The sequence below is a fragment of the Myxine glutinosa genome, chromosome 7 (genome assembly GCF_964187855.1).
Source record: "Myxine glutinosa chromosome 7, kmMyxGlut1.1, whole genome shotgun sequence".
NCBI classification, from domain to species: domain Eukaryota; kingdom Metazoa; phylum Chordata; class Myxini; order Myxiniformes; family Myxinidae; genus Myxine; species Myxine glutinosa.
In genome coordinates, this window is record NC_136267.1 from 25650 (window position 1) to 50349 (window position 24700).

General features: G+C 42.9%; 1 protein-coding gene across 1 annotated transcript in view; it reads right to left on the bottom strand.

Moving 5' to 3' along the window:
* Nucleotides 1-24700, bottom strand: part of LOC137430962 (NF-kappa-B inhibitor delta) — a 37145-nt gene that overhangs the window by 11020 nt on the left and 1425 nt on the right. The window contains exons 2-7 of the mRNA XM_068121760.2: nt 19898-20133; nt 19471-19504; nt 17102-17196; nt 15902-16296; nt 7604-7709; nt 1189-1335 (exon numbers count right to left, since the gene is read on the bottom strand). Of these exons, the coding sequence (XP_067977861.2) occupies nt 1189-1335; nt 7604-7709; nt 15902-16296; nt 17102-17196; nt 19471-19504; nt 19898-20133 (1013 nt within the window). The remainder of the gene's footprint in view (nt 1-1188; nt 1336-7603; nt 7710-15901; nt 16297-17101; nt 17197-19470; nt 19505-19897; nt 20134-24700) is intronic.

Consider the following 24700-nt stretch of genomic DNA (forward strand, 5'->3'; position numbering starts at 1 on the left):
GCTGTTCTCGAATCCGCTTTTCATGGAAAATTTAAACGCTCCGGATCTCATCGAGTCGAGATGAGGTGCCCCTTAAGCCCCGACCCAAAGGAGAAAATGGCACCAAGAGGCTAAGATAGTGTGGTTGACAAGGCCAGCAGAATGAAAAAAGGAAGCTTTTCAGGAAGAATTTGACAAATTCAAAAAGTTTCAGGAATTTAAGGCTTTAGTTACAAACAGCGGAAGATAGAATCTTTTTTTTTTGTTGTTTTTTTGTATACAAGATCGAGGCTCGTGAAAGAGCTAACATGAATCACACAGAAAGACAAACCGACACATAAAACATATAACATGGGGAGCGGTAGACAAGATGGGGCGAGAGGGGGAGGAACACAAACACAACATCTGAGAGCAGGGACATCGAGAGATCTGTGGGAGGGAGAGGGCTTTGGGGGGGGGGGGGGGAGTGGAAGAGGTATAAAACATGTGGACACTGCCAGGACTTCCAGGAAAGAAGTTGGAATTTGAATCCCAGATAGATGTGCCCTCGTCATAAAGAAAAAGCTCAATTGAGATCCGTTTTGGACATTTGTGGCCAGGACCTTGTATGGCAGATATGAGAGACAACATCGTGGATTTATAGCCACAGTATGGATATCTTCAGTTGTGTTGAATGGCACCTGTCGAATTATAAACAAACTTTATAGCAGAGAATGCGTCGGTTGATGAAAATTTGAGCGATTCAACCCTTTCCTGGAGACAGGACGAACTAAACGAGCAACATTTTTATGCTCGTCAAACAAACCGAGCAAGGACAAGGTGTGGTTATGAAAAAAAACAAATAAATAAACGGATTAATGTCACAACACTTGATGGACTTTGTTCTTCACTTTAAAATTTCTCATCAAATGTCAACTACCACAAATGCCCGCAGGCAACGGAAGTCTCAAGGCCCGAGATGACGTGCAAGAGGAGGAATCAAAACCGCAGGAAATATGAGCACAACCACATCTATCTTTAGGTATTTACGATGACACAACATGGCAACCACAATCCTCTCCACCACGAAACTGAAAACTCAACCAGCAACGTCTACTCAAGACATTCAAAGCACCCGTGGAACGTCAAGCGATCTCCGATAACGAATGCGTCTCGGATTCTACCGGCATCGGGCAGGAAGCATCGCGACTCATTCTCAAAGGGTCTTACCTTCAACACCCTCACTAGGCCCCGCTCCGCGGCCAGGTGCATGGGCGTCTGACCGCTGTTGTCTCCCAGGTCCAGCCTCGCACCGAGCGATAAAAGGTCGCTCACGATCAACTCCTGTTCCGCCAGCACTGCCAGGTGCAGAGGGGTCTAGGTAGGGGCGATGGAGCAGCGAGACATTTTTTACTCATAGATTCATCAAATAACGTAAACTTACCTACGGCAAATGAGAACAAAAACAGACGAGGAAGATAATTTCCCAGATATCCACAAAAGGATTCCATTGGGATGTCAGATCGCCCGGCGGTATTACACAGGTAAGAACCAGGATATTCAACACGCTGAGACGTTACACGATCCTCCGCACTCGTTCAGTTACGTACACACCTTTCGATAACCTCGACTCTATTCTCTCATCAATAACCATCAATCGGTGTCCGTTTTGATCATTCTCAGCCGTTCCCTCTCCCACCCCAAAGTTTGCAAAACGAGCAGCCAATGGGAAAACCGAACGCCGGAACCGACTATTGGTCACCTTCACATCACTGATAATGGAGGGAAAACATCAAATGCCGCCGAAATTTTCATGGAGAATGACATGGGCCCAAATTGTCAAGTTCAAATCCTGATCCCTCATGTGGAGAATACAGAAAAATAAATAAAACAAAACAAAATGTTACCTTTGATCGTATAAAAGGTATTTCCAATGTGAGCAATGAAAATTATACACGTGTTATAAAACATATATGTAAAATGTTTTGATATATAAATAAATAAACCCTCACTAACACCTTCACAGGACAATCATTCTATACGTTAACGACTGTGTGTGTTAAATACCCCTACTTGGCTCCATTGGTCACCTTCCTCCATTTTACGCTTAAGCTACGGCCCCTGGTCCTATTGTCGAAAGACAAGGGCATTGAAACATATTCTGCTGAAAGACAAAGAGACAAACAGAACCAAAGATGCTGAAGTATTTCACAAGGGGTCGAATGATCTTGATTAGCAAACCGGTTCTACCAACGCTTTATGAGATCTGCCCGGATGCCTCGGAATGCAAAAACTCGGGGCCGAGGGGGCATTTGTTCGTCGATAAGGATCTTACACAATCTCCACACCCAAAACCAGGCCATGGAACCTGCACGCGAGGTCACTCACTTACACAGGCGTCGAATTCTTTCACTTACTTTAAGTGTAAACACTTGCTCTCGAGTGTTTGTGTGCTTCCCCTTCTCTCGTCTTCCGCTCCCTCTTTTTATATATTTTGTTTGTCTGGTTGATTTGTTTGTGAAGTAAATGTTAGCTCTTTCACGAGCATCGATTCAGTATACAAAAAAATTTTTAAAATCCTATTCACTTACTTAAATCCGTTCACTCACTCACCGCGGGCAGGTTGGTGGTCTTCCCGTCTTCTACCGACTCCTCTCTGGCCCTGCCCCCCCCCCCCCCCAGCTCTCTCTGCGCTCTGTCCCCCAAATATTCCTACAGGTCGCACAAGATCTGCCTGCAACCCTCTTATGGTTAAACTGCCAAAATCAAGACTCTCTGCTCACCTTCACTCTTTCATTCCTCTTTTCTCCCGCCTCTGGAACAAACTCCCACACTCTCTTCAATCCCACTCCTCCCTCCAGGTATTTAAAACAGCTGTTCACCATCATCTCTTATCTTCCCCCATCCAAAACCTTGATCTTTTCTACCCCCGCTAATTTCACCCCAAATGCACTTTTTTGAAATACCAACTTCTTTCCTGGAAGTCCTTGGTGTCCTTGTGTTTTATACTTCTCCCACCCCCACCCCCTTCCCACACCTCCTCCCCCCAAGCACTCTCCCTCCCACACATCTCCCGATGTCCCTGCTCTCAAATGTTGTGTTTGTGTGCTTCCCCTTCTCTCCCCATCTTGTCTACCGCTCCCTCTTTTTATATATTTTGTTTGTCTGTTTTGTTTGTCTGTCTGTTTGATTTTTGTTTTTTTGTTTTTTTTTGTGATAAATGTTAGCTCTTTCACGATCCTCGATTCTGTATCCAAAAAAAAAAAAAAAAATTTGTATGAATGAATGAATGAATAAATCAAGGATGGCGAACACCTGCACACCTTTGAACGTTTTACCTATTTTTCTCACCAAGAGCGCCATTTTGAGATGCTCTTTCGAGCAATATCAGGGTGTTGTTATCATTCTCTTGAATGGGCACAAACAGCAGGTTTACCATTTGAATCCTGAACCCTCGTCGGTGTTTTACGCTTTTGGAGTCTAGTTATGAAATCGAGAGCACTCGTGTTTGAAACGCAAGCTTAAGACCTTTATTGACTTGATCAGCTTTGCTTCCGCCATTTTACACTCCAAGTGAAGCACGTCAGCCATTTTAACCACCTCATTCGTCATATCATATCTGACAAGGGAGCTGGAAACACTGCGGCAGTGTGTACAATGAATGAATGAATGAATGAATGTTCATTCATATTCATTCATTCATTCAATGTATAGCTTGTATTGTTCTATATAATACAATGTATAGCTTGTATTGTTCTATATTATACTTGTATAGCTTGTATTGTTCTATATTATACTTGTATAGCTTGTATTGTTCTATATAATACAATGTATAGCTTGTATTGTTCTATATAATACAATGTATAGCTTGTATTGTTCTATATAATACAATGTATAGCTTGTATTGTTCTATATAATACAATGCATAGCTTGTATTGTTCTATATAATACAATGTATAGCTTGTATTGTTCTATATAATACAATGTATAGCTTGTATTGTTCTATATAATACATTGTATAGCTTGTATTGTTCTATATAATACAATGTATAGCTCATATTGTTCTATATAATACAATGTATAGCTTGTATTGTTATATAATAATACAATGTATAGCTTGTATTGTTCTATATAATACAATGTATAGCTCGGATTGTTCTATATAATACAATGTATAGCTTGTATTGTTCTATATAATACAATGTATAGCTTGTATTGTTCTATATAATACAATGTATAGCTCGTATTGTTCTTTATAATACAATGTATAGCTCGTATTGTTCTATATAATACAATGTATAGCTCGGATTGTTCTATATAATACAATGTATAGCTTGTATTGTTCTATATAATACAATGTATAGCTCGGATTGTTCTATATAATACAATGTATAGCTTGTATTGTTCTATATAATACAATGTATAGCTTGTATTGTTCTATACAATACAATGTATAGCTCGTATTGTTCTATATAATACAATGTATAGCTCGTATTGTTCTATATAATACAATGTATAGCTTGTATTGTTCTATATAATACATTGTATAGCTCATATTGTTCTATATAATACAATGTATAGCTCGGATTGTTCTATATAATACAATGTATAGCTTGTATTGTTCTATATAATATAATGTATAGCTTGTATTGTTCTATATAATACAATGTATAGCTTGTATTGTTCTATATAATACAATGTATAGCTTGTATTGTTCTATATAATACATTGTATAGCTCGTATTGTTCTATATAATACAATGTATAGCTTGTATTGTTCTATATAATACAATGTATAGCTCGGATTGTTCTATATAATACAATGTATAGCTTGTATTGTTCTATATAATACAATGTGTAGCTCATATTGTTCTATATAATACAATGTTTAGCTCGTATTGTTCTATATAATACAATGTATAGCTGGTATTGTTCGATATAATACAATGTATAGCTCGTATTGTTGTATATAATACAATCTATAGCTTGTATTGTTCTATATAATACAATGTGTAGCTCATATTGTTCTATATAATACAATGTATAGCTCGTATTGTTCTATATAATACAATGTATAGCTTGTATTGTTCTATATAATATAATGTATAGCTCATATTGTTCTATATAATACAATGTATAGCTTGTATTGTTCTATATAATACAATGTATAGCTCGGATTGTTCTATATAATACAATGTATAGCTTGTATTGTTCTATATAATACAATGTGTAGCTCATATTGTTCTATATAATACAATGTTTAGCTCGTATTGTTCTATATAATACAATGTATAGCTGGTATTGTTTGATATAATACAATGTATAGCTCGTATTGTTGTATATAATACAATGTATAGCTTGTATTGTTCTATATAATACAATGTGTAGCTCATATTGTTCTATATAATACAATGTATAGCTCGTATTGTTCTATATAATACAATGTATAGCTTGTATTGTTCTATATAATATAATGTATAGCTCATATTGTTCTATATAATACAATGTATAGCTCGTATTGTTGTATATAATACAATGTATAGCTTGTATTGTTCTATATAATACAATGTATAGCTCGTATTGTTCTATATAATACAATGTATAGCTTGTATTGTTCTATATAATATAATGTATAGCTTGTATTGTTCTATATAATACAATGTATAGCTCATATTGTTCTATATAATACAATGTATAGCTCGTATTGTTCTATATAATACAATGTATAGCTCGTATTGTTCTATATAATACAATGTATAGCTTGTATTGTTCTATATAATACAATGTGTAGCTCATATTGTTCTATATAATACAATGTTTAGCTCGTATTGTTCTATATAATACAATGTATAGCTGGTATTGTTCGATATAATACAATGTATAGCTCGTATTGTTGTATATAATACAATGTATAGCTTGTATTGTTCTATACAATACAATGTGTAGCTCATATTGTTCTATATAATACAATGTATAGCTCGTATTGTTCTATATAATACAATGTATAGCTTGTATTGTTCTATATAATATAATGTATAGCTCATATTGTTCAATATAATACAATGTATAGCTTGTATTGTTCTATATAATACAATGTATAGCTCGGATTGTTCTATATAATACAATGTATAGCTTGTATTGTTCTATATAATACAATGTGTAGCTCATATTGTTCTATATAATACAATGTTTAGCTCGTATTGTTCTATATAATACAATGTATAGCTGGTATTGTTCGATATAATACAATGTATAGCTCGTATTGTTGTATATAATACAATGTATAGCTTGTATTGTTCTATATAATACAATGTGTAGCTCATATTGTTCTATATAGTACAATGTATAGCTCGTATTGTTCTATATATACAATGTATAGCTTGTATTGTTCTATATAATATAATGTATAGCTCATATTGTTCTATATAATACAATGTATAGCTCATATTGTTCTATATAATACAATGTATAGCTTGTATTGTTCTATATAATACAATGTATAGCTCATATTGTTCTATATAATACAATGTATAGCTTGTATTGTTCTATATAATATAATGTATAGCTTGTATTGTTCTATATAATACAATGTATAGCTCGTATTGTTCTATATAATACAATGTATAGCTCGTATTGTTCTATATAATACAATGTATAGCTCGTATTGTTCTATATAATACAATGTATAGCTTGTATTGTTCTATATAATACAATGTATAGCTCGTATTGTTCTATATAATACAATGTATAGCTTGTATTGTTCTATATAATACAATGTATAGCTCGTATTGTTCTATATAATACAATGTATAGCTTGTATTGTTCTATGTAATATAATGTATAGCTTGTATTGTTCTATATAATATAATGTATAGCTTGTATTGTTCTATATAATACAATGTATAGCTCATATTGTTCTATATAATACAATGTATAGCTCGTATTGTTCTATATAATACAATGTATAGCTCGTATTGTTCTATATAATACAATGTATAGCTTGTATTGTTCTATAAAATACAATGTATAGCTTGTATTGTTCTATATAATACAATGTATAGCTTGTATTGTTCTATATAATACAATGTCTTGTATTGCACGGAGAGGGTATATTGTTATACAACAAAACCTACGAGGGATCGCTGGCTTGCTGGGCCTCATGTACTCGGTCATGCACCGTCACTCATTAACGTAGGTTTTGTTTCATTTATCCTCATTCTATTGGCTACAAATGTGCAGGCTTCAATTAATCAGTTTCATTACAATTACATTGCAGGCTTCAATTAATCAGTCCAAGGGCTTCTTCTTCACCTGCATTACCCATCAGAAAATTGTTCCGAAGAACATGTCGGGTTGCTGGTAATTTTGGTCCATCTCGGAACTAATCAGGTGACAGGTTATCAGGTACAAATCGCGCATTTTGACACTTGGTTGAAATACTTTTATGAGCTTATGCTAAAAATAGACACATTGAAAAAATATATAAATATATAAATAAATATAGAAATATATAAAAGAAAAAAAATAGAGACAAAATAGACATGAAAAATGTGAAAATAGAATAAAACTCTGCATCAAATATAATATTGTACAAATTGCTTTGTTTGTAACTTTCGAATCATGGAAGGGAATAATAAAACACTTACACTTCCGCTGTTATCCCTCTGGTTGAGAAGATTACGAGAAGCGTAGCGGCGAGCAAGGGCGTACGCGTGTGCCCTTTGACCTCCCGAAACGATCACGTGAAGCAGTCTAAATGGGGTCAGGAGTGGGAGTGGAACAAAAGGTGATTATAGGGTTAGGTGTGGTAACCACCATCACGAGATTAAGTAACTCAATTGTGGTTACCTGTTTATTTAACCAGCGAAGGGGTTGTTGAATGAAAAGCTGAAATTTTACCCAGAAAACCAAACTTCCCGAACAACATAATGGCACATGGTCGGACAGGTAAGCTTAACACTTAACAGGCAGGTAAGCTTAACGCGTCAAAGGATGGCAGGTGCAGAATTACATTTCAATCCACGACAAGCGTTTAAACATAAACCGCAATGCTCGGTTGAACCGGCTCTCGCAATTGAACGCGCAGGTGGATATTCACCAGCGCAGGTTGATAATCACCAGCACAGATGTGGATATCTACCAGCGCATGTGGATATCTACCAGCGCATGTGGATATCTACCAGCGCATGTAGATATCTACCAGCGCATGTGGATATCTACCAGCGCATGTGGATATCTACCAGCGCATGTGTATATCTACCAGCGCAGGTTGATATTTACCAGCGAATGTTGATATCTACCAGCGCAGGTGGATATTTACCAGCGCAGGTGGATATCCACCAGCGCAAGTGGATATTTACCAGCGCAGGTGGATATCCACCAGCGCAAGTGGATATTTACCAGCGCATGTTGATATCTACCAGCGCAGGTGGATATTTACCAGCGCATGTTGATATCTACCAGCACAGATGGATATTTACCAGCGCATGTGGATATCCACCAGCGCATGTTGATATCCACCAGCGCAGGTTGATATCCACCAGCGCATGTTGATATCTACCAGCGCATGTTGATATCTACCAGCGCATGTTGATATCTACCAGCGCAGTTTGATATCTACCAGCGCATGTGGATATCCACCAGCGCATGTTGATATCTACCAGCGCAGTTTGATATCTACCAGCGCATGTGGATATCCACCAGCGCATGTTGATATCCACCAGCGCATGTGGATATCCACCAGCGCAGTTTGATATCTACCAGCGCATGTGGATATCCACCAGCGCATGTGGATATCTACCAGCGCATGTTGATATCCACCAGCGCATGTTGATATCTACCAGCGCAGTTTGATATCTACCAGCGCATGTGGATATCCACCAGCGCATGTTGATATCTACCAGCGCATGTTGATATCTACCAGCGCATGTGGATATTTACCAGCACAGGTTGATATTCACCAGCACAGGTTGATATTCACCAGCGCATGTGGATATCTACCAGCGCATGTGGATATCTACCAGCGCAGGTTGATATTCACCAGCGCATGTGGATATCTACCAGCGCATGTGGATATCTACCAGCGCAGGTTGATATTCACCAGCGCAGGTTGATATTCACCAGCGCAGGTTGATATTCACCAGCGCAGGTGGATATTCACCAGCGCAGGTGGATATTCACCAGCGCAGGTGGATATTCACCAGCGCAGGTGGATATTCACCAGCGCAGGTTGATATTCACCAGCGCAGGTTGATATTCACCAGCGCAGGTTGATATTCACCAGCGCAGGTGGATATTCACCAGCGCAGGTGGATATTCACCAGCGCAGGTGGATATTCACCAGCGCAGGTGGATATTCACCAGCGCAGGTGGATATTCACCAGCGCAGGTGGATATTCACCAGCGCAGGTTGATATTCACCAGCGCAGGTTGATATTCACCAGCGCAGGTGGATATTCACCAGCGCAGGTGGATATTCACCAGCGCAGGTGGATATTCACCAGCGCAGGTGGATATTCACCAGCGCAGGTGGATATTCACCAGCGCAGGTGGATATTCACCAGCGCAGGTGGATATTCACCAGCGCAGGTGGATATTCACCAGCGCAGGTTGATATTCACCAGCGCAGGTTGATATTCACCAGCGCAGGTTGATATTCACCAGCGCAGGTTGATATTCACCAGCGCAGGTTGATATTCACCAGCGCAGGTTGATATTCACCAGCGCAGGTTGATATTCACCAGCGCAGGTTGATATTCACCAGCGCAGGTTGATATTCACCAGCGCAGGTTGATATTCACCAGCGCAGGTTGATATTCACCAGCGCAGGTTGATATTCACCAGCGCAGGTTGATATTCACCAGCGCAGGTGGATATTCACCAGCGCAGGTTGATATTCACCAGCGCAGGTGGATATTCACCAGCGCAGGTGGATATTTACCAACAAAACGTTTGTGAAAACGACATTATACGCCGCCGGCAAACCGTGTCACAACAAAGAGGACACATGATAGTAACGCACATTTAATTCGCCATTTTCTGTCACGACCTTCGTGGTCTACACGCACACCACACATCACACGCATACCACACGCACACCACACATAACACCAAACATAACACCACACATAACACCACACATAACACCACACGCACACCACACATCGTGACAGCATCGATGGTTAGGGAAGATAAACAAAGATCAGAAGGAGAAATAACAAAGTCAATTTAAACTGTGAACTTGCACAACAAATTGAGAGAGAGTGAAAACCTTACAGTATTCGAAGCGTGAACAATGAGTAAATTAAAACTAGTCATGCACAGCATTGTCCGGAGTTAACTTTGTCTAAACAATGACGATGGGTACAAACAATGATGATGGGTACAAACAACGACTATGGGTACAAACAACGACTATGGGTACAAACAACGACTATGGGTACAAACAACGACTATGGGTACAAACAACGACTATGGGTACAAACAACGACTATGGGTACAAACAACGACTATGGGTACAAACAACGACTATGGGGACAAACAATGACTATGGGGACAAACAATGACTATGGGGACAAACAATGACTATGGGGACAAACAATGACTATGGGTACAAACAATGACTATGGGTACAAACAATGACTATGGGTACAAACAATGACAATGGGTACAAACAATGACGATGGGTACAAACAATGACGATGGGTACAAACAATGACGATGGGTACAAACAATGACGATGGGTACAAACAATGACGATGGGTACAAACAATGACTATGGGTACAAACAATGACTATGGGTACAAACAATGACTACGGGCACAAACAATGACTACGGGCACAAACAATGACGATGGGCACAAACAATGACTATGGGTACAAACAATGACTATGGGTACAAACAATGACTATGGGTACAAACAATGACTATGGCTACAAACAATGACTATGGGTACAAACAATGACTATGGGTACAAACAATGACTATGGGTACAAACAATGACGATGGGTACAAACAATGACCATGGGTACAAACAATGACCATGGGTACAAACAATGACCATGGGCACAAACAATGACCATGGGTACAAACAATGACCATGGGTACAAACAATGACCATGGGTACAAACAATGACCATGGGTACAAACAATGACCATGGGTACAAACAATGACTATGGCTACAAACAATGACCATGGGTACAAACAATGACCATGGGTACAAACAATGACCATGGGTACAAACAATGACTATGGGTACAAACAATGACCATGGGTACAAACAATGACCATGGGTACAAACAATGACCATGGGTACAAACAATGACTATGGCTACAAACAATGACCATGGGTACAAACAATGACCATGGGGACAAACAATGACAATGGGTACAAACAATGACTATGGGTACAAACAATGACTATGGGTACAAACAATGACGATGGGTACAAACAATGACGATGGGTACAAACAATGACTATGGGTACAAACAATAACTATGGGTACAAACAATGACGATGGGTACAAACAATGACTATGGGTACAAACAATGACTATGGGTACAAACAATGACTATGGGTACAAACAATGACTATGGGTACAAACAATGACGATGGGTACAAACAATGACTATGGGTACAAACAATGACTATGGGTACAAACAATGACTATGGGTACAAACAATGACCATGGGTACAAACAATGACCATGGGTACAAACAATGACCATGGGTACAAACAATGACCATGGGTACAAACAATGACCATGGGTACAAACAATGACCATGGGTACAAACAATGACCATGGGTACAAACAATGACCATGGGTACAAACAATGACCATGGGTACAAACAATGACCATGGGTACAAACAATGACCATGGGTACAAACAATGACCATGGGTACAAACAATGACCATGGGTACAAACAATGACGATGGGTACAAACAATGACTATGGGTACAAACAATGACGATGGGTACAAACAATGACTATGGGTACAAACAATGACTATGGGTACAAACAATGACTATGGGTACAAACAATGACTATGGGTACAAACAATGACTATGGGTACAAACAATGACTATGGGTACAAACAATGACTATGGGTACAAACCATGACTATGGGTACAAACAATGACTATGGGTACAAACAATGACTATGGGTACAAACAATGACTATGGGGACAAACAATGACTATGGGTACAAACAATGACTATGGGGACAAACAATGACTATGGGTACAAACAATGACTATGGGTACAAACAATGACGATGGGTACAAACAATGACTATGGGTACAAACAATGACTATGGGTACAAACAATGACTATGGGTATAAAAGTGTCGTCAGCAATCCTGGTCGCACAGGCCTCTTTGTTTGTAAGGAATAATTGAACGCAGGTAACGTGGACTCCGGCCCAGGGATGTGAACACAATAAACATTCGAGTTATCGCTGTGCAAGAAAACAGGACATATGGTTTGATTGAACGGGACAAAACCTCATCTGACATATGAGCCATATTGGGATGAAAGTTGGTGAAACCCGTCCTGCAACTACTGCTTACAAGACAAAAGGTACACCTTACACATTCCACATGGGCCTCATGTGGAACAGATATTACTAGATCGGCAAATTGGTAGAGCGCATACCTCCACCAGGCTGAACAGGTTATGGTTTCTATCCCACTGATAGGCCGAATCTGGATTCAGACCTGAACCAAAATCTAATCGGCTTGTTCTTGTTACCTAACCAACTCGTCCACCAAGTTTATTCATAACTCGTACATAACTTTTTATGCCTCCGCCGACAAAGTCGGGTTGTCCGTCGGGTTGTCCGTCCGCCCGTCCTTCGGTACGTCCGTCCGTCCGTCCGTCCTAAACCTCGTTTTTCTCAGCAACCATATGTCCGATTGAGACGAAACTTTCAGGGTAAGAGTGACACCCATGCAGAAGGTTTTATGACAATTGTGACGTCATATGTCACGTGGTATGACAGCTATATTGGATTAAAAGCAAATAATTAAATAATTATTTCTCAGAAACCGCTGAATGGAAAATTTTTAAACTTGGCACATTGTCAAGTACTCCCATTGGGGAACGAAAGCATGATAATGATGACATAGGTGAAGTGGTATACCAGCCAAAAATGTTTTAATCGAATTCCTTATCCTAAAAATCTGAAATTGCATGCACATGATCTATGACCCATTTGTATTGAAATATTAAATGTATGACATCATAGGTCACATGGTTTGGAAGACATTTTGGATTGAAGGAAAATATTAAATAATTCTATCTCTGAAACCACTCACCCTATTGATGCGAAATTTTACAAATATCTAACAGCACTGTTGCATATAGTTTGAAAATGATGTCATAGGTCACGTGGTTTGGCAGCCATCTTGGATAGAAAAACTAACCTTATCTGATCAACACGAGACTTCACAAACGTGATCCCCTACCCATACATATGCAGAGTGATGGCATCTACCAGTTGTGGAACTATGCGGAGGAATATTGGCAGCACAGGTGCATTGTTCTAGTTAAAATATGTTATGTATAGCTTTTTGCCCAATCTCTCAATGTTGAAGAATCACTTCAAAAATTAAATAATTCTCGTATCCGAATCCATATTAAGATCTTCATCAAAATCGAATTGATTCGGTCTCATCACACACACAACCTGTCCACCAAGTTTCGTCCAAATCCACCCATAAGTCTTTGAGATATCCTGCTATGTATCGTTTTTAGCCCCATCTCCCCAATGGTGAAGAATCACTTAAAAATTTCTACTAGCCAGATCCGAAATTGGATCTTCACCAAAATCGAATCAATTAGTCCAAGTCACATACACTACCTCTCTGCCAGATTTCGTCCAAATCCGTCCGCAACTTTTTGAGATATCTTATTCACAAACAGACGGGTGAAAACATAACCTCCATCCACCTTCGGTGGCGGAGGTAATTAGGGAGTGGGGATAGTGATGGTGGAGATAATTAACATTATTATTATTATTATTATTATTATTATTAATATTATTTTTAATGTTTGACGTGGTAGAACGGTTCGAATTCAACTCGCAAATCTAACATCGACACGACTGCTACATTCAGGTTGTAAACGAAGAGTTGAAAATGAGGAAGCCAGGAGATGATGATAATCATCAAATTGTAGGAAAATGTGCAGGAAATAAGGAAGTCCAAAAAAGCAGAACACAATGCTGGTAAAATATCGGTTTTCAAGAAAAAAAACACTCGACCTTGATATACACGCGAAGTCGCACAGCTAAATACAAGGTTTGATCTCGATGCGGTAGTCGGTTTGTAGCAATCATCAACAGGTAGTGAAGGATGCCGATGCAGATTTATTGGAGTGGGGATCTACCGTAAGTTGCAATTTTGAGCTACTTGTGACAGAATTGGACTGTAGATATTTAGATGACACTCAATTACTCTCTAAAGACCCATGGACCTAATCATGGATTAATTTAATTTGGTTTGATGAGATGTAAGCCATTTCTGGAGCCTTCGTCTCTCCCCTCATTGCGCAGGCCAAGTTTATTTTAACTTGGTTGAGGTTGTGGAATTTCTCAAGATGCGCAGACATTTCTTCTGGGCCTTGTGAAAGTTTCCACGGCTGCTTGGCGGACTGCGACATATCTGCAAGTTTTCCTTGATTTGAGGAGCGGAAAATATAACGAAGAGCTGCAAATGGAAAGAACTATTGCCGGCTTGAAGGCAAGTGAGCAAACAGATAAGGAACCAGTTCCAGGGGTGGTAAACATTTCTGACCATGTTCGACTTTGTCACCCTTGGTTTGCAGCGATGATGGCCGTGCTGGATTGGTGGAGAGAGAAGACATTAGCATGGAGGCTTTTCGTGATGAGGCCCAAAGGAGATTTCTGTATTTTCAAAGGAATGGAACCGAATAGCACAACCGTTCAAAGAAAAAGGAAACACGATCTCCGATGGATGGTTATGACAGAATAATGTTTCATTCGAGGGGAAAAAGCCAAAAATTCTGAATCATAATCCCCAGGAAGACTGCAGACCACCCGCAATAAAAAATGAGGTCATTGCGGTGGGAAATGTGAGGCCATCGGAATACAGTCTGGGAGCGGGTGTGGGGTGGGTGGTTGGTGAGGTTTTCATGAGGGTTAAATGAGGCTTGGATGGTTTATTATTTCATTATTAAACTACCCAAGCCTCACTGAAGGTATCGGTTAAATAATAAGCAAGGTGGTGCTATAATCTCGCGCACACGTTGCACACAATGAGGAAACAATTCTGCACCGGTGCGTTGCAGCACCCGCAGGAACCACAAAGGACATGAAACGGAGACAGGAAGGATATGGTGTGAAATGGCAGGTGCAGGTTAAGGGAAGCTTTGCCACATTGGTGGGTGAATTGCCTTATCAAATTCAATAACGGGTGGCAGACTCAATTTTCATCCAGGCAAGGTTCTGGATACTGTAACGTGCATGTCGGAAGCTTTCCCTCAAGGTGTGGAAATGCCAAAGACGCAGGCAGCTCGACTACTGGAAGAAGAACAGACTCGTGGCTCAGACCAAATCTAGCCAGCACTAGTAACAAGGTAAGCAGGTAAGTAATGATTTGACTTACGTAGAGTCATTACCGTGGCAGTGTTTTGACCAAAGGGGGAGGAAGGTGGTTTTGAGGGGCGAGGAAGGGGGGGAGGGAGAGCAGAAGGGGTGGGAATGATGTGAAGGGAATATCTTGGAGATGAAGAATGGAGGGAGGACCCCAAGTTATTTCCCCGTTACATAAAAATACATCAACGCCTGCTAGTGGATGTAGGAAAGCATCTTCCCTGAAACATACACTACGACTGCTCCTCAATGTCTTACAATGGTACCCACTGTATTAGCACCTGGTGTTATGTGCTTCTTTAAAAACAGTAAAGTACGAGATAACTTACGTGTCACCATCACCGTCCTTCATGAAGAGCTGCTCTCCATCAATCCGGTCCAGCTGTTTCTCCACGTGTTGCACACGGAGGATGATAGGGGCACTGGGTGGAGGGACCAGGTCCGACGCCCATCCCAGGTTCCCAGATGTGGCCCGAGTGGGGTTAGACTGAGGAAACTGCTTGGACCATGGGACTTGCTGGGTATTCGGGAAGTCAATGATACAAGACGGCGACGTCTCATGGGGATGCGAAAATGAAACTCGGCTTTCGCTCGGCAAGGACCTTGGCGGGGGCTTAGAGCAAGGAGGCGAAACAAACTCCGAACAAGTAGAATGGGGCTGGTGTTCAATGATCAGGTTGATCACATCTTCAGGTATCTGCTCGCTCGGCTCCCAGCGTTGATCCTGTTAACGATTTTTCAGCAATAATATAATCAGGAAAAAACAAACATGAATGGAAAAGGAAGACGAAAAAGTCAGGTTTGCATTGGGAAAAATAGAAATACAACAATGATCGTGTGTACAACAGCTTATTCGCCATTGCAAACGGTTTTCTCAGGTGTGCGAACACCTCTGCAAAAGCTAAGGATACCGTAGCGGATCTCTTTTGTCTAACTGTTGCAATTTGTTCCCTGCACTGCCATTCACATCATGACAAGTCTTAAGCCTTACACATTATGTCCTTCCTTCTTTCATTTCCCCTTGGTGTTTGCATCCTTACACTGTCATCCCGTGTCACCCTCATTCCAAGCCACAACCTTTACCAACCCTATTAACCCATACCTACAACCCAACCCTCAGATTTGCAGGTTACTGGATTTTCTCTCCTCTTTCCCTCTTCGCTCATTCCCTTGCTTATTGCATCAACCTGTTGCCCCGCAGCCCTACTGTCGGGTGTGTCGCCTTTTCGTCCTTCTTCTACTTGCTCTTCCATGAGCTGATATGTTATACACAAACAACAAGTTTCCCAAGCAAATCCACCAGTAAGTAATATTGTAACCATAAATATAACCGCAGAGACCAAACTGAACCCTCGGGCCTAGCCTTAATCAAAGGTCTCAACATGTACGCCAACCAAAGGCACAATTCTCTACACTCCTCCAATCTCTGCAGAAACTAATAATAAACTACTGGTTCACAAACTCTCACTACTCCCTTTACCACACCCAACCGGTTGCTTTAGCATTCCTCACACCTTCCCATGGCTTACCTCTTTGCATTGACGTTTGCATGGAGGAGTGTCCATGTGGCTGTGCATGTCAATGTGCCGCTTCTCATGAAACAAAAGGTGCTGGTTTTCACTCTCTGTTAACAGTGGATGCGGGTTATGAGGTGGACAAAAAACGTGTTATGGTTACAAAGTAGAGAAAGGGAAGGGACAATGTGTGGGATTCAGTTAATAATCACCAGAGTTTGGGATTAGTTGAGGAAAAGAGGTAATGCTAGAGAGGATTGGTGAGCAGGAAGGAAAGGATAGCAGCTCAAGGGTGGTGGGCTCACTAACCTACTGGCCTCAAATAAGATACTATTTCAACTCAACTGAATTAAACAGGCTACAAAGTAAACTTCAAGCTTCTGCTGTGGAGCTGCTAATCAGGTCATTACATTATACAGAGCAGATGTGGTCAGAAGAAAGAAAGAGGAGCCAACCGGTGAGACAGAGGAGCCAACCGGTGAGACAGAGGAGCCAACCGGTGAGACAGAGGAGCCAACCGGTGAGACAGAGGAGCCAACCGGTGAGACAGAGGAGCCAACCGGTGAGACAGAGGAGCCAACCGGTGAGACCATTCCAGAGCCAACCGGTGAGACCATTCCAGAGCCAACCGGTGAGACCATTCCAGAGCCAACCGCTGAGACCATTCCAGAGCCAACCGGTGAGACCATTCCAGAGCCAACCAGTGAGACCATTCCAGAGCCAACCGGTGACACCATTCCAGAGCCAACCGGTGAGACCATTCCAGAGCCAACCGGTGAGACCATTCCAGAGCCACCCGGTGAGACCATTCCAGAGCCAACCGGTGAGACCATTCCAGAGCCAACCGGTGAGACCATTCCAGAGCCAACCGGTGAGACCATTCCAGAGCCAACCGGTGAGGCCATTCCAGAGCCAACCGGTGAGGCCATTCCAGAGCCAACCGGTGAGGCCATTCCAGAGCCAACCGGTGAGGCCATTCCAGAGCCAACCGGTGAGACCATTCCAGAGCCAACCGGTGAGACCATTCCAGAGCCAACCGGTGAGACCATTCCAGAGCCAACCGGTGAGACCATTCCAGAGCCAACCGGTGAGACCATTCCAGAGCCAACCGGTGAGACCATTCCAGAGCCAACCGGTGAGACCATTCCAGAGCCAACCGGTGAGACCATTCCAGAGCCAACCGGTGAGACCATTCCAGAGCCAACCGGTGAGACCATTCCAGAGCCAACCGGTGAGACCATTCCAGAGCCAACCGGTGAGACCATTCCAGAGCCAACCGGTGAGACCATTCCAGAGCCAACCGGTGAGACCATTCCAGAGCCAACCGGTGAGACCATTCCAGAGCCAACCGGTGAGACAGAGGAGCCAACCGGTGAGACAGAGGAGCCAACCGGTGAGACAGAGGAGCCAACCGGTGAGACAGAGGAGCCAACCGGTGAGACAGAGGAGTCAACCGGTGAGACAGAGGAGCCAACCGGTGAGACAGAGGAGCCAACCGGTGAGACAGAGGAGCCAACCGGTGAGATAGAGGAGCCAATCTGTGAGACCGTGCCAGCACCAATCGGCGAGACCGTGCCAGCGCCAATCGGCGAGACCGTGCCAGCGCCAACCGGCGAGACCGTGCCAGCGCCAACCGGCGAGACCATTCCAGAGCCAACCGGTGAGACCATTCCAGAGCCAACCGGTGAGACCATTCCAGAGCCAACCGGTGAGACCATTCCAGAGCCAACCGGTGAGACCATTCCAGAGCCAACCGGTGAGACCATTCCAGAGCCAACCGGTGAGACCATTCCAGAGCCAACCGGTGAGACCATTCCAGAGCCAACCGGTGAGACCATTCCAGAGCCAACCGGTGAGACCATTCCAGAGCCAACCGGCGAGACCGTGCCAGCGCCAATCGGTGAGACCGTGCCAGCGCCAATCGGTGAGACCGTGCCAGAGGCAACCGGTGATAATACGAATTGATATAATTATAAAAAGATTAACTGCCAAAAATATGGGTTCGTGAGGTCATAATCATTTCATATGTAGCCTGTGGCTGCTGGTTGCATCATTGCTGGGGGTGTGGTTTTGCTGCTAATGCAGCGCCCCATTTCCAGGAGGCTGATACTCCTTTTGCGAACCTCGGAAGGACGACAGGACACCTGACTCACAATTAACCCACCTGGTCAACCATCAACCCTAAGCCAGCCACCTTATCCGTTAAGCCAACACGAGGCTGGTCGGTTGACGAGGTAAAAGGTTAACAAGGCAATGAATTGGTGAGATTGTGAGCTGGTCATTTTATGAAAAGATGAGTTCAAGAGTGGATGAGGTGACGACATCATGGTGAGAAGAAAGTGCTGCCCAGAATGTATATTTCAATACGTGTATGGAAATCTCACCTGGAAAGTTTTCAGAAGTTCTGTTTTCAAGGAGCTGAAGGAAAATAAGGAAATCAATGAATGATTATATTTATTTTCATCTCCACTTATCCAATTCCAAAAGGCAAGTATGACATTGAACCTTGTCTTTTAGTTGGAGGTATTCAGAATTTTGAGGCATTGAAAAAAAAACCAGTGCATATGTAATATATAAATGTGTCCACATCCAGATTTGTCTGCATTAACACACACACACACACACACACACACACACACACACACACACACACACACACACACACACACACACACACACACACACACACACACACACACACACACACACACACACACACACACACACACACACACACACACACACACACACACACACGTCACAGCATAAAATCAAAAGAAAAATGAAGAAAGAGAAGGACAAACAGAGCACCTGTTGATTCTGTTGCTTCTGTTGCCGTAATCTCATCAGTTGTTCCTTGACCGGATTTTTAACTTTCACTCCCGGGTAGACCACAGAACCAGTTGACCTGATGGTCCCCGCAACTCCACGCCCGACATCCCGTGGAGCCCAGGCCCCTCGGTGCATCAATCGTGGGGACGGAGGACTTCCGGGGCAGGGTGTGGATTGCACCAGGTTGCCCGGAGAGTTTGGTTCCAAAGACAGGTCTGCGGCACAGCAGGACAATGCGAGTTGTCCGAACATAGGGAGGGTTGGTAAGGGATTAAGCACGAGTAGGAATCGAGGAGGTGCAAGAGAAGAGGCAACGACAAAGGATGAAACGTCATTAAGCACACTATCATGTGGCTTCCATTTCTCTCACGCCATCTTGCTTTTGACCATGCAGCATCGGCATGCCACCTCAACGTCAGCACAAGAAAAGAGGCAAAGGTTTTGGGTGGGATTTGAACATGTGGACAAGTGGTTGGGAAGCGGTCACAGAATGAAAATGAAGGTGGAACACAATCTCAAAAGGAAAAGAGGGGAAAGACGAGCCCCAGGTGACCACAGGGATCTGTTCTTATAACGGAAGATGAGTCAGGGTAATGAATGGCACAAGTTATGACCGAGGTGAGGGTAGAAAGACAGCAAGAGGTACAGAGAAACAAATAAGAAATTCCATCTCTCTAAAAAAGACCTGGCATGTGGCTTTGCGGCTTTTCCTCTTCGCACTTCCTTCGCTCATTTCTGGAAATTCCCAAAACCAATTCTTACTGCAAATGCCGCAGATTACCATCAAACTTTGTATATTTGGCCAATTGAGCCAACTTTTCCAGCCATTGAGTGGTGTGTAGGGTGAGGAAGGGTTTTAATAATAATAAAAAAATCAGGAAAAAAAAGAAGGTAAGCACTCATGGACACCACAAAATAACCTATAAAATGGTTTTACCACAGATATCATTGAAATTGAGGATACATTGGATGAGATGTTTGTGGGAATACCACCGTATTGCTACCTCCGCCACTGAAGGTGGATGACGTTTATGTTTTCACCCCTGTCTGTCTATCTGTCTGTCTGAGAGCAAGACATCTCCAGAAGTTATGGACGAATTCAGACGAAAGTTGGTGGACAGGTTGGGTGTGTGACAACGACAAATCCATTCCATTTGAGTGAAGATCTGGATCCGATAAAATTTTTTTAGCTATTTGTCACCATTAAGGCCTCAGTCACACCGGATCGTACGATTTCTGGATCGTGCGATTGATGGCAATCTGGCCGAGGTACGACCAATCGTCAATGTTTGCTACGTTCTCCATTTGCGATCGCAAACAGCGATTGGTCTTAAGGGTCATCGTACGATTGGTGGTACGCGTGGTTGTGCGATCACCAACGATTGGAGAAGATCGATCGCAAGATCAATCGTACGGTCAATCGTGGCGACTTGCGACCACTCGGACAATCAATCGTGGCGACCTGCGAACGCTCGCACTACCGATCGTGAGGTTAAACGACAGGTGGCACCACCAATCGTCAGGTGGCAGGACCAGTAGCACGACCTATCGTGCGACTACTTGACCCGCGATCATGCACGACTGGTGGTGCGTCCATGCGCGACTGGTGGTACGACCACGTAAGACCTGTCTGCGACCTCTTACGATTTGGAATCGCAGGTCAGAAGTTTTGAACATGAACATCGACCTTGCTGCGACCGATTTTGCTCTGGCGATCACCCACGACCTCTGCGACCAGTCGCGCGCTCTTTCTACGATTTGCCCGCGATTCACAAAATTTTCGGTCGCAGCTAGGTCGTAACCTGGTCGCAGGCCCAGTGTGACTGGGGCTTAAGAGATTGGGTCAAAAACTATATACATAGAGCATGGTATCTCAAAATGCTGCGGACAGATTTGGGTGAAATTTGGTGGGCAGGTTGGGTGTGTGACAAGAACAAGCTGATTAGATTTGGGTTCAGGTCTGGATCCAGTTCCGCACCTATCAGTGGATACAAAACGTAAACTGTTCAGCCTAGAGGAGGTATGCGCTCCACCAAGTACGTTCTAGTTTGCATCGAGGATACTGTGGCACGTCAGGGTTTAATATCTCCTTCGGAAATGGTATCGATCGATAACAGGAGAGTGGCAGACAGGTGGAGCAGGTATGTTATAACACCAATATAATGTATCGCAAAACATAACTGCACTTCAAATCGAGTACAAGTAAAAATTACAGCAAAAGCAGTCTTGTATGGCCAGTCGGTTTGGGAACAACCTGCATTATCTGGCCAAAATCCCAGGTGAAGAGCCTCGGTTGTCACACAAATCATCACAGGTTTTCAGCACTTATCAATGAAGAACTAGTCTTACTCCTGAAGGATGCGATGTTAACATTCCCACTTTCCACTTCCATCCATTTCACAAGAAATTTGTTCAATGTATTCCAAAATAATTGTGTGAGAAAGCCCAGGCCAATCAAAAGTGCACTTGTACCTGGGTTCTTATTCTTTTTCTATAAAAATTTGACGTTCTTGGAAGAGTGAGGCCAGGCTAACACGACGTCTTTAGTCAACGACATTATTCAAACATGGAAACACCTGGAATTCGAAATCAGAACCAAAGTAAAAATGTCGAACAATGAAACGACAAAAGAAGAGCATTTCACGAGCCGTACCTCAATACTCGAGAGCGACCCTGGAACTCAAACAACTGGAACTCAAAACACTTGGAACTCAAACACCTGGAACTCAAACCGGGGCGTAAAATGTTCATGGTAGCTCCGTCTCCACGTAAAATGGCTCCCCAACCTTCGTTTCTCATGTTGGAAAACTTGAACAATCGGTGCCTTTGTGAGCAGGTGAATCACCTCGTTTAACTTGTCACCAAAACCAACCTTAACCACGTGGGTAACGAACAGGGAGAAATATAGATGAACTAACGTTTCCGGCACTAGCTTAGGTGGATCACGTGGTTTTGTTAACACCATTTCGTGGTGCATTCCCAAAATTATATTGTTCAAGCTATTATTTCCAATTCTCAATTTGTATACAAATAATGGCATTGCAGACCAACTCTCTTCCTTGGGCTAGTACCCAAGGGTGAATCTTTTGGGTGGTGGACCTTTCCTTTCAGGTCAAGAGGACCTTTCCTTTTGGGTTGAAGAACCTTTCCTTTCGGGTTGAGGGGACCTTTCCTTTTGGGTTGAGGGGACCTTTCCTTTTGGGTTGAGGAACCTTTCCTTTCGGGTTGAGGAACCTTTCCTTTCGGGTTGAGGAACCTTTCCTTTCGGGTTGAGGAACCTTTCCTTTCGGGTTGAGGAACCTTTCCTTTCGGGTTGAGGAACCTTTCCTTTCGGGTTGAGGAACCTTTCCTTTCGGGTTGAGGGTTCCTTTCCTTTCGGGTTGAGGGTTGCTTTCCTATCGGGTCGAGGGGACCTTTCCTTTCGGGTTGAGGGACCTTTCCTTTCGGGTTCCTTTCCTTTCGGGTTGAGGGTTCCTTTCCTGTCAGGTTGAGGATTCCTTTCCTTTCGGGTCTAGGGGACCTTTCCTTTTGGGTTGAGGAACCTTTCCTTTCAGGTCAAGAGGACCTTTCCTTTCAGGTCAAGAGGACCTTTCCTTTCAGGTCAAGAGGACCTTTCCTTTCAGGGCAAGAGGACCTTTCCTTTCAGGTCAAGAGGACCTTTCCTTTCGGGTTGAGGGACCTTTCCTTTCGGATTGAGGGTTCCTTTCCTTTCAGGTTGAGGGGGTTCCTTTCCTTTCAGGTCGAGGGGACCTTTCCTTTTGGTTTGAGGAACCTTTCCTATCGGGTCGAGGGGACCTTTCCTTTCGGGTTGAGGGGACCTTTCCTTTCGGGTTGAGGGGACCTTTCCTATCGGGTCGAGGGAACCTTTCCTATCAGGTCGGGGGCACCTTTCCTTTTGGGTTGAGGGGACCTTTCCTTTTGGGTTGAGGAACCTTTCCTCTCGGGTTGAGGGGACCTTTCCTTTTGGGTCGAGGTGAACTTTCCTTTCGGGGCGAGGTGACCTTTCATTTCAGGTTGAGGTGACCTTTCATTTCAGGTCGAGGTGACCTTTCCTTTCGGGTCGAGGTGACCTTTCCTTTCGGGTCGAGGGGACCTTTCCTTTCAGGTTGAGGATTCCTTTCCTATCAGGTTGAGGGAGTTTTTCCTTTTGGGTCAAGGGACCTTTCCTTTCGGGTTGAGGGAATTTTTCCTTTCGGGTCGAGGGACCTTTCCTTTCGGATTGAGGATTCCTTGCCTTTCGGGTCAAGGATTCCTTTCCTTTCGGGTTGAGGGACCTTTCGTCTCGGGTTGAGGGACCTTTCCTTTCAGGTTGAGGTTCCTTTCCTTTCGGGTTGAGGGACCTTTCCTTTCGGGTTCCTTTCCTTTCGGATCGAGGGGACTGTTCCTTTCGGGTTGAGGGGACCGTTCCTTTCAGGTTGAGGGGACCTTTCCTTTTGGGTCGAGGAGACCATTCCTTTCGGGTCGAGGGTTCCGTTCCTTTTGGGTTGAGGGGACCTTTCCTTTCGGGTTGAGGTGACCTTTCCTTTCGGGTTGAGGGGACCTTTCTTTTAGTGCTTTCCCCCCCCCCCCTCCCACTCCACCCCACCCAGCTTAACTCCACCCACACCCCACCTCCCACAGAGTTTCAGCAGGTTGAACGCATTCTGTTGGTAACCCAACCAACCTCCACATTCTTTTCAATGCCAATGTTCCATCGAGGTCTTCAAGACAGTTGTTCACCACCATCTCAGATCGTCCCCAATCCAGAACCATGATCTTTTCTAACCCCCGTCAACCCTCTCC